The following is a 13,302-nucleotide window of genomic DNA, read 5'->3' on the forward strand; positions in this document are numbered from 1 at the left end:
ATGAGAAATAGCGGCACCAGGTGCTGGCGAGGACGTGGAGAAACTGGGTCCCTCCACTGCAGCTGGGGGAATATAAGACGACACGGCCACCTGGAGAACAGCTCGGCAGTGTCCTAAAACAACCAGACAGGCAGCTACCGTGGGACTCGGGGGTGGCACTCCCGGGCACCCCTCCCAGAGAAATGCAGACTTTCGTTCACACGGACACCTGGACGCGGACGTTCCAGCAGCTCTATTCCTAACGGCCAGAAAGTGGCACCAACCCGGGTGTCCTCAAGGGGGGAGCGGATGAGCCACTGTGGTCCAGCAAATCGCTGCTCCGCGATGTGGAGGGACAGACAGGTCACTAACACACCCACAACCTGGGCGGCTCTCCAGAGACTCACACTGGTGGGAAAGAGCCAGTTCCCAAAGTTTACACGGTGTGTGACTCCGTTTATGGGACTTTCTCAAAACGACAGGATTCTAGAAATGGGGAACAGATGCGTGGCTGCCGGGGTCCAGGGGTGTGACGGGGAGCGGGCGTGCTGTGCAGGGGCGGCGGAGGGGACCCCGTGCTGATGCCACCGCTCTGTGTCGATTGTGTGTTGACTCCTGGTTGTGATACCACAGTTTTGTGCGGTTTGGGCACTGGGGACACTGGGTGCAGGGCACCCGGGTCTGTCTGTGTTATTCCTTACAATTACACGTGGTTGGACAGTTATCTCAGAATAAAACGTTCACATTTTCTAAAAGTGCTCTGTAAGAAACAAACACACCCAAACAGGCCGGTATGAGGTACGCCGAGGTGTTAATGGTGGGTGACGTTGGGTTTTTCCTCCTATTTCCTTCTGTTCACCCTTTTTAATTTCTGTTTTTTTCTACATCGATACTGTATCACTTTTCCTGATAGGGAAAAAACGACAAGTTATTTTAATCAGGTAAAATGTGCAAATAGTTAAATGGACGTCAGTCCAGCCACTCGCAGGCAAGAACACAGTCCCCAGAGGTGGATGTGGCACCTGCCCATGTCAAAGCCACAGGCACCACCCCTCCTGGGATGCAGCACAGGAAGCGCCTCCCTCCCTCCGGAGCAAATCAGACCTGACACCCGGCTCCGCCCCCCAGTCCCCTCCACCAGCGAGCGAGGCTGCCACCATGGAGATGGTGGCCGTGATTGGGTGAGGGGAGGAGCCTGCCCAGGTCTGGGCTCCCAGAGCCCGTCTCCTAACCTATAAAGTGGATCTGGATAGTAGAACACGTGGAAGCTTCTCGAGGCTGGCACGACAGGTGACTGCAGACGGGGTGGCTTAAATCAGCCTGCATTTCTCCTCTCTTCGTTCTGGAGGCCAGAGGTCTAAAACCCCGGTGTGGGCGGGGTTGCCAGAGGGGACCCTTCCTCCCCCTCCCCCAGTGGCCCCAGCTGCCCCCCCCCACGAGTGGACACATTAATCCCCGTCTGCACAGGGCTTTTGTGCACCTCCCACCCCCCTCTATAAAGACACCAGTCACTGGGTTTGGGCCTGTCCTACTCCGCTGTGACCCCGTCTGAACTAATCATGTCTGCTAAAACCCTATGTCCACATAAAGTCGCATTCTGAGGTTCTGGGTGGGCATGAATTTCGGGGGGACGGGCACTATCCAGCCCCTCACACCATATTTTTGGAAAAGGTGAATGAGCGTACGTTACGGAGTGTGCTGACGAGTCTTCAGTTTCGGCAGCCGTATAAGGAGAGGACCGATCAACGGGTAGTAATAATCCTGCTCCGTCTTCACCACCAGGACCTGGTCTCCCGTGGCAGGGACGGATGACAGGGGCGAGGGAGGGCGAGAGAGAGAAAACGAGGCTGAACACCAGAACCGCTTCTTGCTATAAAGTTGGAAAAGCTCCTGTTCCCCTGGCTCCGTTCCCCGTGGCTGAGGAAGCCGGTCATCTGAAGGACCGTGCTCGTGGCAGGGGGCGTGTGGGCAGCGGAACGGCTCGCGTGGGAGATGAAATGCCGGGGAGAGGCAGCAGTTGGCGGGGGGGCGCCTGTCTGCGTGGACGCTGAGCGACCGAGCTCACTCCTGGCACCACGTGGCACGAGATCGAGAAACAGCTCGGGAAACACAGCCACCGCGGGGGCCGCGACGCTGCATTTCCCGGGAGGCTGGTCAAGGGGCTCCCGTGTCTGCATCTTCCTAGTGCTGCTGCCGACGCCCCTACCGTGCGCGAGGCCCCTGTCACCCTCCAGGCTCCCGGCTCAGGCCTCGGGGATTTCCCTGACCTCACCCTGCACCCCTCGACCCTCTCCTCTGCAGCTGGGTGAGGGCTTTAAAGTGGCCCCTGCTTCGGCTCCACCGGGTCTCTGCAGCTCTGGCCACGTCTGCCTCCCTCAGTCCGGCACTCCAGGCTGGACCCCAAAGGCAGAACCAGCTCCGGTTCCCTGGGCCCCCCGGGCCCGCTTGTTTTGAGGACAGGAGCAAGGGAATGAACGAGTGAGTGAGCTTCGAGGTCCGGCCCGAAGTGCCCTCACGGTGTTTCCTGCAGGGCGACGTCTTGACCACCAAGTACCAGGTGGACCTCGGGGACGGCTTCAAGGCCATGTACATGAACCTCACGTTGACCGGGGAGCCCATCCGGCACCGCTACGAGAGCCCTGGCATCTACCGCGTGTCCGTCAGGGCAGAGAACACGGCCGGGCACGACGAGGCGGTGCTCTTTGTCCAGGTCAACTGTAAGTCCATTGCCCCTTGTAGGCCACGCGTCGCGCTCGGTGGCACACCTGGCCCTAGGGAAGCATGGGGCTCCCTCAGGGCTGCTGCAGGTCCCCAGTGCTCAGGGCGAGGGCCCCGGGGCAGGAGGCCAGCAGCCGGGCTCAAGGCCCCGCCGTGGCAGTCTGTCTGCACAGGACGAGGGCTGGCGGCGGCAGTGGCGGCGGTGGTGGCGGTGGTGGCGGTGGTGATGGCAGTGGAGGTGACGAGGGCACTGAGTGGGTGGTGGCAGCACTAATCATGAAGGTGATGGGAACAGTGACCAACAAGCAGCCTCTGCAAAGCCCAGGGCCCCGATGCCAGCCTCCGACCTTTCCCGGCCCCCGCAGCCCCCCTGCAGGCCCTCTACCTCCAAGTGGTTCCCGTCATCGGTGTCAACCAGGAGGTGAACCTCACAGCCGTGCTGCTGCCCCCGAACCCCAACCTCACCGTCTTCTACTGGTGGATCGGCCCCAGCCTGCAGGTGTGCTGGCGCCGGCCTCGCTGCCGCCTGGAGTGGAGAGGGTGACTCTGTGGAGGTGGGGCAGGCACACGCCCAGGGGCCAGCTGTGTCCAGGTGTGGTGGACACATGCCCATTCCCAATCTGGGGGGCCCTCAAAACCCAAGCAGGGGCCTCCTTCACTCATTCAGCAAACTTCAGCCCTGTACCCCCAAGCAGAAAGCCCCCCAAACAGTGGCTGAGGGCCCAGACCCGGAGGCCAGGCGGGGAGGGGCTGTGGGGTCCTAATGGTGGTCCCCTGGAGGGGTGGGTCTGGCACAGGCCTGGGCTGCGGTCTCGACTCACAGCTTAGACACCTGCAGCTGAGCGCCCAGAGCCTCTGTCCCTAACTGCATGGTCTGAGGCAATGCAGCCACCAGGTCGATGAGTGTGCCCCACCCCACAGGCTGGGTGCTGAGCAGGGTGGCGGGTCACACCTCAGTGGGGCAGGGACATGGGTGGAGGCCCAGCCCGAGGCCACGTATGCCTTCTGGACCATCCACGGAGGAGGGTTGGGGACAACCACTGGAAGGCCAGTGTCCATGCCGCGTTAGCCTAGACCCGGCTTCTCTGGGGTCCCCTGCTGCCCCATGCCCTGGCGTTCTCGCTGCAGCCCTGGCCAGCTGACTGACCACGGGGCCAGCTCTCCCACTGTCCCCACCCGAGGCCCGGCTCCGACTCTGCTTGTGCTCCTGCAGCCCTTGCTGTCCCTGGATCACTGGGTGACCACGCGGTTCGTGGGCGCAGGGGACGTGCGTGTGACCGTGCAGGCCGCCTGCGGGAGCTCCGTGCTGCAGGACTCCAAGGTCGTCCGCGTGCTGGGTGAGTCCCTCGGGGGGCGGGCTGCCCGCTGGGAGTCACTGCCCCACGCACCCGTGCGCTGGGGGGCTCAGCCCTCACGGGAGACATTCACACAGATTACCCCGAAGGATGGACCACCCCCCCAGCGGTCACTCTGATAGAAACTCATTTTGCTTTGAGAACGGCCTCCCCTGGGGACAGAAGCCAGCAGTCAGATGTGCAGTGGGGCTGCCCTTGGCCGTTCTCACCCACACACCTGACAGACAGACAGACAGACAGCCGCTGCGCGAGGCTGCGGGTCCTTGTCTCACGGACGCGCATTTGACACACGGCATCACGTTAGTCTCAGGCGTTTGTCGTGAGGATTCGACGTTTGTGAACCGTGACGTGGTCACCACCACGAGTCTAGGGAGCGTCCGTCACCTCACACACTTACGGAATTTTTTTCTCGTGATGAGAACATTCAGGGTCTCTCTCAGCGACTCGCAGTTACGCCACGTGGCATCCTTGACCGCAGCCGCCCCGCGGTACCTGACCGCCCAGGACTTACTCCTTTTGTAACGGGGCGTTTGTGCCTTTTGACCCCTTCGCCCACCCCCGCCTCTGGCGACCACCAATCTGTTTCCGTATCTACGAGCTCATTTTTTTGTTCGTTGTTTTGGTTTTTAGATCCCACGTATAAGTGAGAGCATACGGTACGTGTCTTTCTCTGTCTGGCTCATTGCACTTAGCGTTAATGCCTTCGAGGTCCATCCCCGTTACCAAAATGGCAGGATTTCCTTCTTTTTGCGGCTGGTGGTTGTGTATGTACCACGTTATCTGTATAGATTTGTCCGCCGATGGCCACCTAGGCTGGGCCCGCGTCTCGGCTGCTGTAAATAACGCCGCAGTGAACACGGGCTGCTTAGTGTTTTCATTTCTCTGGGAAAACACCCAGCCGTGGGGTCGCCGGGGCATCTGGTAGCTCTATCTGTAGGTTTTTGAGGGGGCCGCACAGCGCTTCCCAGGGTGGCCGCATCAGTCCACGTTCCCTCCACACCTCGTCTTTTCTCGTCGTTTTGGTAGCAGCCATTCTAACCGGTGAGGTGGCGTCTCACTGTGGCTTTGACGTGCATCTCCCTGATGACCAGTGATGCTAACGAAGCATCTCTTCACGTACCTGTTGGCCATCTGTAGGTCCTCGTAGGAAAATGTTCACTCGGATACCCTGATCATCATTGGATTGTTTATTTTTATTTTATTTTTTTTGCTATCAAGTTGTAGGAGTTCTTTATATATGTTGGATATTAATCCTTTATTGGACACCTGATTTGCAAATACTTCCTCCCAATCCATAGAATGCCTTTCATCTTGTCGATGGTTCCTTTTGCTGTGCAGAAGCTGGTCATTTGATGTTGTCTCACATTTTTTTATTTTTGCTTTCGTGGCTTTGGCTTTTGGTGTCAAATCCAAAAAAAATCATCGCCAAGACCGACGGCAAGGAGCTTACCACCTGTTTTCCTCTCGGTTTTATGGTTTCGGGTCTTAGGTTCAGTTTTTTAATCCGTTTTGAGTTAGTTTTTGTGTTTGGTGTAAGGTAAGTTGTCTAGTTCTGTTCTTTTGTATGTAGCCGTCCAGTTTTCCCCAGCAGCATTTATGAAGAGACTGTCCTTTCCCCATTGTTGACAAATTTGTCATAGATCAATCGACCATGTAGCCATGGGTTTATTTCTGGGTTCTCGATTACAAATGGGATTACAAATGGGATTCTTGTCTGAATTTTTCGCTCTCGTAGTTCATTGTCTGCGGATAGGAACACGGCGGGTTTCTGTACGTTGACTTCGTGTCCTGCCGCTTTCCTGAATCTGTTAGTTCTCACGGCTTTTGGGTGGAGCCCTTAGGGTTTGCTGTGTAGACTATCGTGTCATCTACAAACAGGGAGTTGTACTTCTCGCCTCTCACCGTGGACGCCCGTCGTAAGGTGGTGCGTTCCCAGTTCACGAGCACTTGCCCCTTGGGCCGCTCGCCCGTACGGCACCTGCTCCCACTTTCCAAGTGAGGAAACCGAGGCTCCGAGGTAAATGGAGAGACTTCGCCGTGGCTTCCGGTGCTCGTGGCTCCAGGACGGGCCTCTGAGTCCGGGGTCCTGGGAAATACGAGAGAAAGAGGAGGACGGAGGGTCTGCTCTCCAGGGACGCTCGGTCTGCGGGGTGGGGCGGCCCCGTCAAAGCCCGTGGGTCCTGGGGCCCGGAAGCCGACCTCGTGGGGTGAGTACGTGTCCTCGTGAGTTAACAGGGCAAATCCCACAGGGCAGGCTTGGCGCGCGCCAGGCCCTCCTTCCCCGGTCAGTGCTGGCTTTGTCGTTGTCGTCCCCGGCGTTATTGTGATAAGACGGCAGCCGGTGAAGTGTCCCCGCCCAGGGCGGGATCTGGTGACCCAAAGGAGGCCGTGGGGTCTGAACCCGGGCGCCGTCCTGGGCCCCCTGCTTGGCGGGACAGCCAGGCTGCGCAGGACTGATCGGCACCATCTCCGCCTCTTTCCAGATCAATACCAGATTGTGCCTCTGCAATTTTCCAAGGACCTGGACGCACACAACCCCAACACCCCGGAGTGGAGAGAGGACGTCGGCCTGGTGGTCACCCGACTCCTCTCCAAGGTGCCCGCGGCCACCAACGCCACGGCTTCCCCACCACTGCCCTCGGGAGGGCACAGGAAGCAGACGAAGGCGGTGCATCAGAGAGGGCACAGGACAGCCGAGGCCCTGGGCTCCCCAGTGAGAGAAAGGCCGCCCCCCTAGAGTCACCCAAGGCCTGCCGCTAATAATGCTGGGGACATTGCCCTGGGCACTCGGGGGCAAATAGGGATCTGGAAGCACCGGAGGCAGAGGGGCTGAGGTGTTAGGAGTGGGCTGGAGGGGACAGACCTGGTCAAGTAGAGGGGGACATAGGGCCAAGGGACCAAGAGAGCTGGGTGATATGGGGCTGCAGTTGGATTCTGGGGCCATCTCCATGGCGTGCAGGGCTCGGAAATGCTTGCAGGGAGGGCAGATGGCCAGGACGTAGACAGGTCAAGGGGGAGAGAAGGTCTCCCGAGGGCCTGCGGTGTGGCAGACAAGGACGCGCATCATCGGCATGGCTGCTTTGTGTCCCCGCAGGAGACTGGCATCCCTGAGGAGCTGCTGGTGACCGTGGTCAGGCCGGGACTGCCCACCCTGGCCGACCTGCACGTGCTCCTGCCCCCGCCCCGGCCCACGAGGAAGAGGAGCCTCGTGAGTGACAAGGTATCTCCCGCGGCCACTAGACCCGGTGCTTCCTGCCCCACCGAGGGCTTGGTGGCAGATCACAGCCACAGAAACCCCCGCGGCTCGTTGTCACGTAAAGCCTCCTTTCTCGCCAGTCAGTCCGACGCGGGTGCTGGCCCTCTTCCATGTGTGGCCACACCCTCGGGAACCCACGTGGCCTTCGAGGTCCCTATGGTGGGCGGAGGATGGGGGCAGGCCCACCTTCCCGGGGTGGACACACGCCACTTCCTCTCCCATTTCACCAGCTGAAGCTGGTCACATGGCCCTGACCTCACGCAGGGCTGCTGGAGGTGCAGGACACTGGGGTACGGCTGTGAGGACAGACCAGAGGTCCGGCCTCAGCAAGGTCTTTAATGCACGGGACGACGCCCAAGTAATGGCCCTCTCCCGGGAACAAGGGCCTGCTGTGTGACAGGCCTGGCCGGGAGACTCAAAGATGACCGGAACCACTTGCCACACACCAGGGGGCTGCAGTCCCTTATAAAGAAACAGTCTCTAGTGACGAGGAGGGTGTGGAGGCTCTGCTGGGGGCGTGAACTGTGGCCTCTGTGGAATGGCTCGGCCCTTCTTCAGAAAGTCAACCATGGAGGGACAGAGTGACACCACAGTCGTTCCCTGGAGCCTCCGGTCGACCCTCCTGACAGAGGCGCAGCAGCTCTGTCAGGGATGTGCCAGGACCAGGCGTCCCCAGCCTTCGAGCTGGGCTGTGGCTTGTCCCCAAGGACAGAGGTGGCTCCCGCACCCTGTGAGCGGGGAGCCGGCCTCCCCGAATCGCTGGTGCCAAAACGGTTCGCCAAGCCTCGCAGGGTCCCCAGGGAGTGTCCCAGCCGGGGACTTGCATCCTGCAGAGGCCTCCTTCCTCCTATGGCCCTGCGCCCACCTGTGCACGGCGACACCTGAGCGTCCGTGCGGGCCCAGTTCCCTCCTGAGCCCCGGGAAGCCTGGGCTGGCGGAGCGCAGGCCGCCCCGCCCTGCCCGCTCCGTGCTCCGGGCCCTCACTCCCCTCTCCGCTTGCAGAGACTCACGGCCATCCGGCAGGTGCTGAGCGCACAGAAGATCAGCTTCCTCCTGCGGGGCGGGGTCCGCGTCCTGGTGGCCGAGAGGGAGGCAGACACAGGTGAGAGCGAGCCCTGCACCCCCGCCCCCCTCCAGGCCCTCCTGGCTGCCTCTTGCGTCCGTCCATCCGTTTGGTCTTTTAAGTAGCCACGTGCGTGCCCCTCCTCCGTGGGGACGCGGGCTAGTGCCAGGTGCTGCGCTGAGTGGGCGTGGCTCTGCCCCCGCCTGGGCGTGGCCTGCGGGGCCTGGGCGTGGCCTGCAGGGAGTCGGGGTACGTGCAGGCCCCTCAGGTGATGCCCATCACCACAGGGATGGGGACGGGGCCTGCGCCTCACACTGCTCTGCAGATGGGGCAGGGAACTCTGATTTTGAGGGTCTCAGATGGTCTCGCCCCCCCCCACCCCCCTCCATGGGACTGTCCTCACAAGTATGTCCTTTCCCCTTTGGGACGAGAATCTTTGTGGAAGCTGGAGAACAACTTTCTGCCCGTCCGTGGGAGAGCTGGCAGGTCACCCCATGCAGCACAGACATGGGCAGAGGCCTTCTGTCCCCTGTGCCCTGGCCGGAGGGAGGACCGGGGCCTGCATGCACACAGCAGGAGTCTGGGCCCAGAGCGGATCCCTCCGCCTGCGTGGCCTGCTGGTCCCTCTCAGCCACCCTGGGACTGGCCGCTGTCTATGCTGCCACTAATGGCTGCTGTGTTGCAGGTGCTCAGAGGCTGGGAAGGAGCAGTGGCTACTGGGCGGTGGCCGTCCTCTTTGTCATCGGACTCTTCGTGGTGGGAGCCTTCATCCTCTACAAGTTCAAAAGGCAAGGCCACCTGGTCTCCCCAGCAGGAGGGGGTGTGAGTCTGCACCCACAGTGGGCTGTAGGAGAGGCGTCGCTCTGACCTGTCCCTGGTTCCGAGTGCCCCCCGGGTCCCCAGCATCTTCTTCCCCATCCTCCCTTCTGCTCCCCGCTCCTCAGAGGGAGCCCACCGTCTGTCATTTTACAGACAAGGATGCCAAGGCTCAGAGAGGTTAGGTGACATGCCCAGAGCCACACAGCAGAGGACAGAATGGGGTTCTGACAAGGCCCGTCCATCTCATGTCCCGTGGTCTTCCAGTGCCCATCTCTGGGGAGCATGACCGAGAGTGGCCGCCTGCCAGGGGGCTCCGGATGAGGGGGGCATCCGTGTCCAGGGTGGCAGTGGGCGGGGCCTCATGCTGAGGCTGGTGAATCTGAATTTACCTGGATTCTGGACCTTGGAACAAGCAAAAGGACCAAGAAGTGTCACCAGATGTGTTTCCTGCAAAACACAGCCTTGAAATTTGACCCCCTTGTTTCTCCCCATCTTGCTGGTTCAGCTTTCAGAGCCTCAGGGTCTCCCTGGGCATGGCTGCCCTTGGGGACAGTCCAGAGACATGGCTCACCCTTTCCTTCACGTTCTCCGAAGCCGGGGGTCCCTCCCTGAGCCCCACCGTCCCAGGGCCCTGGACCCACTCGCCCCTGCCAGATCCTGCCGGCCATCCCGGATGGGCATCAGCCCTCCGAGTGGTCGTTCCATGCGTGTCCCTCCTCGGTGCGGGTGGACACTGGGCCAGGTGCTGGGGCCGCAGTGCTGATGCTGATGCTGACGCTGAAGAGGCAGATTGGGGGTGGGAGTTGCCAAGCTCAGGCAGGACGCCCGCCCTGTGGAGCCCCCATGCAGCTTCCTGTCCCCCTTCCCGTCTGGCTGAGACCTGTTGTGGGGCCTGGGGTGTGTGTGAAGGCGAGGTGGCAGACCCAAGTCAGCTGTGTAGGAGGCCAGTGTGGAGGCCCCCCTCCCCCATTTCCCCCCACCTTGGACCTGGGGCTGGGCGCAGGTGCTCGTTGGCGCTTTGTCCAGCACACTGCAGGGCGGCAGGAGTTTCCTGGGGAGCAGGAGGCGGGAGTTACGTGAAAGGAACAGAGTTCTGGTCCCTAAATCGCATCCTTCAGACCCCCTGCGGGCCAGACTGCGGTTTCCACAGATCGCTCCAGATTTACTGTGCGTGCTGTAAAGGGTCCCGGAGGAAGCTGCCACCTGGTACCCAGAGGAGGGGCAGAAGAGGAAGGGGGGACCCTGAGTGAGGCCCCCAAGGCGCCCCAGAGAGGCGAGGGCTTAAGCGTCGGGGGTACCTGGCACACTGCTGAATGACCCATGCCTTACTGGCGGGAGGGGTTGCCATGGACGCCGTGGGCACAGCCATGGGTGCAGCGTGCTCCCCGGAGCCTGGGCTGGCGGTGGAGGGAAGCGCCCCGTGCCCCCCAGCACTGGGAGGCCAGGCGGGGCGGGTCCCGCTGGCCCAGCATCAGCGCGGGGGAGGGTGCGGGGCTGGGCTGCCACGACGACCAGCCCCGGAGGCTCAGTGGCTCGTGGCCACCAAAGGCTGGGGTCTCGTGCTCTCTGTGGCAGGGCCCAGACGGACAGAGCGAGGCCACTTCCGGCAAGGCTGGCGCCACGCCAGAGGACGAGGGTTGTTCAGGATGGACTTGAGTCGGTGTGTGAATGTCCCAGCTTGGAGGTGGCACGTGCCACCTTCGCTCATCCTCAGTGGACAGAGCTAGGACAGAGCTACCCACCCCACACCAGGGGTCGGAACCGGGCAGGGCTCAGGCAGTGCCTCTCGGAGCCGGGGGCACGTGCGTCCCGTGGGACTGGGCGCCCGCTCACCCAGCCAGAGCCCAGGGCGCCGCCCTCCCAGGGCTGCTGGGGGACGGGGCAGCAGGGGAGTGAGACACCCCCTCCCTGCACGGATCCTCGGTCCAGGGAGATGGACGAACGGAGATGGACGAGGCAGCTGGGTGCTGGAAGCAGGGAGACCCGGGGCCGCGGGGGCTCATGGGAGGGAGGGCTTCCTGGGGGAGGCGGCTCGGAGCAGGTCAGCGCTACGCGCGGGGGGGCGGAGCCTGAGCCCCACCTGCGCCCGCCCTGCAGGAAACGCCCAGGCAGGACCGTGTACGCCCAGATGCGCAACGAGAAGGAGCAGGAGATGACCAGCCCCGCCAGCCGGCAGAGCGCCGTCCAGGGTGAGGGGTTTGTAGGTGACGATCTCGACTCGCAGACTCTAGGTAACAATGCCCGCGAATCCCGCCTCCCCACGCCCCACGTCCCCACCCCGCCACCTCGGCCAGCAGAGCACACGGGACGCGGGCCCGCAGACCCAGCAGCGCGTCCCCTCCACTTGACGAGGGGACGAGGCCTGTGGCCACCGGGCCAGCCCGCCTGGCAGCCCCTGAATGCTCGGAGGGCGGGGAGAGGAGGGGGGCGGGCTGGCCTCCACGAAGAAGCGGGGCTGTCCCCACAGTCACCCCCTCAAGCTCCCCGCCCTCTGGCGCACTGGGAATGACGATTTCGTGAGCCCCGACCACGGGCATGACCGGCTCACAGCTGACAGAGCATCTTCCTTACGGGGATCTCCTTCACCCCCGGTCACGTGCTGCCCGGCACACCCCGCAGTGCAGGGCGTCGCATCCCTTACCCGCCGTGTTCTCCCGTGGCTCTGGGGTGACCAGGCTCAGCCAGGCGGCCCCCTCTCCAGGTCTGTCGTGAGGTTGCTGTCGATGGCTGTCGAATTGTCTTGAAGTGTCCTTACTCTGGTGTCTGGAAATTGACGTGGACAGCCAGCTAAGGGCCCGGCTGGGGCTGTCCCCCAGCGCCTGCCCGTGGCCTCCACGTGGCTTGGGCTCCCTCTCAGCATGGTGCCGAGTTCCCAGCGCAGCTAGGGAGAGAGACAGCTGCCTCGCCTTCCATGGTGGCCCTGGCTGTCACCTGCGTCATGCTCTGTCGGTGGGGGCAGCCAGTCTGTCCAGGAGCAGGGGACACGGACTCTGTCCCCGGCGGGGGAGGGGCTGGGCCACACCGGAGGAGGTCCCCTGCCACCGCACAGGCTCCTCCCTCCCGTGAGGTAAACTGAGGCTCCAGGCCTGTCGTGGAGGTCGCTTCAGCAGCCGAGGACATCGAGGTGCAGCCATGCACTGTCCTGGGTCACCCAGCTGGTCTGGAGGGCACTGGAGGGCGCTGGAGTCGGACCCACAGTCCGAGCCTCAGTTCCCGGGTGGCCCCCGCCCCTTACAAGCAGCCACGGCTCTGTCGCTTGGTTTCATAAGGGACAGAGTCTCTGACCATCATTGCCCCGTCTCTCCCCTTGCCGCCTCCCGGGCTGTCCCACACGGGGCCTGCAGTGCCCACTCCCTGGAGGGGACGGAGCCCCTCCTGCACCCCCCTGCTGCTGATGACCAGGTTGGCCCCATTGCAGGTCAGTGGGGCAGTGGGTGGTGGCCAACTTCAGCTTACCTTTGGAGGCCTGTGGGGTCCACTGCTTGTGACGGCACTGGGAGAACCCCCTCTGTCACCCACCAGGACACGCGGAGACCCCACCACCTCCGCACCCCATTCAGGCACGACCCGCACGGCCAAAGGAACCGCGGACTGCCCACAGCACACTGGCTCCGTGGCGTCTGCCGAGGCCGCCACTGTGTCCCGCACGGCCCCCCGCCCCTCGTCTCTCTCCGCCCTCCCGCTGATGGGCCCGTGGCTCACGAGTGGGCATCTCTGTTTCCTAGGGAACCACTCGGGGGTGGTCCTGAGCATCAACTCCCGCGAGATGCACAGCTACCTGGTGAGCTGATGCCAGCGGAGGCCGGAGCCCAGAACAGTCTCCTCTCTGTTGTTTCGTCCGCGTGGAGGGCACAGAACCACAGACACGGCCGGCACTGGTGCTGAGACCGGCATTCCCTCGGGGGCCAGCTGAGAGGCCTCCTCCTCCAGCTGCCCCTCCCTCCGTTCAGCCCCCTCCCGCCCAGCTCACGGTCGCAGAGGCCGGGGGGCTGCTGCCCCCTGCCATCCTGGACGCCAGGCCCACGGCCCCCGCCCTGACTCCGGGCCCCAGGCAGCTGCCCCGGCTGCCCCACACCCCATGGCCTCGCCCAAGGCCTGGCCTCTGGTGGCCA

General features: G+C 62.7%; 1 protein-coding gene across 3 annotated transcripts in view; it reads left to right on the top strand.

Annotated features, from left to right (window-relative positions):
- SORCS2 (sortilin related VPS10 domain containing receptor 2) overlaps window positions 1-13,296 on the top strand; it is a 386,735-nt gene extending 373,439 nt beyond the window's left edge. For 2 of the 3 annotated variants that reach the window (XM_039838002.1, XM_039838000.1), the window contains 9 exons: window positions 2,510-2,696; window positions 3,063-3,196; window positions 3,911-4,034; window positions 6,536-6,648; window positions 7,147-7,272; window positions 8,311-8,410; window positions 9,057-9,159; window positions 11,288-11,421; window positions 12,916-13,296. In XM_039838002.1, the coding sequence (XP_039693936.1) occupies window positions 2,510-2,696; window positions 3,063-3,196; window positions 3,911-4,034; window positions 6,536-6,648; window positions 7,147-7,272; window positions 8,311-8,410; window positions 9,057-9,159; window positions 11,288-11,421; window positions 12,916-12,980 (1,086 nt within the window). In that variant the 3' untranslated portion in view covers window positions 12,981-13,296. The remainder of the gene's footprint in view (window positions 1-2,509; window positions 2,697-3,062; window positions 3,197-3,910; window positions 4,035-6,535; window positions 6,649-7,146; window positions 7,273-8,310; window positions 8,411-9,056; window positions 9,160-11,287; window positions 11,422-12,915) is intronic. The other variant, XM_039838001.1, reaches the window with a different exon arrangement.
- The last annotated feature ends 6 nt before the right edge of the window (window positions 13,297-13,302 follow it).

This window comes from Pteropus medius, unplaced genomic scaffold (genome assembly GCF_902729225.1).
Source record: "Pteropus medius unplaced genomic scaffold, Ma_sr-lr_union100, whole genome shotgun sequence".
NCBI classification, from domain to species: domain Eukaryota; kingdom Metazoa; phylum Chordata; class Mammalia; order Chiroptera; family Pteropodidae; genus Pteropus; species Pteropus medius.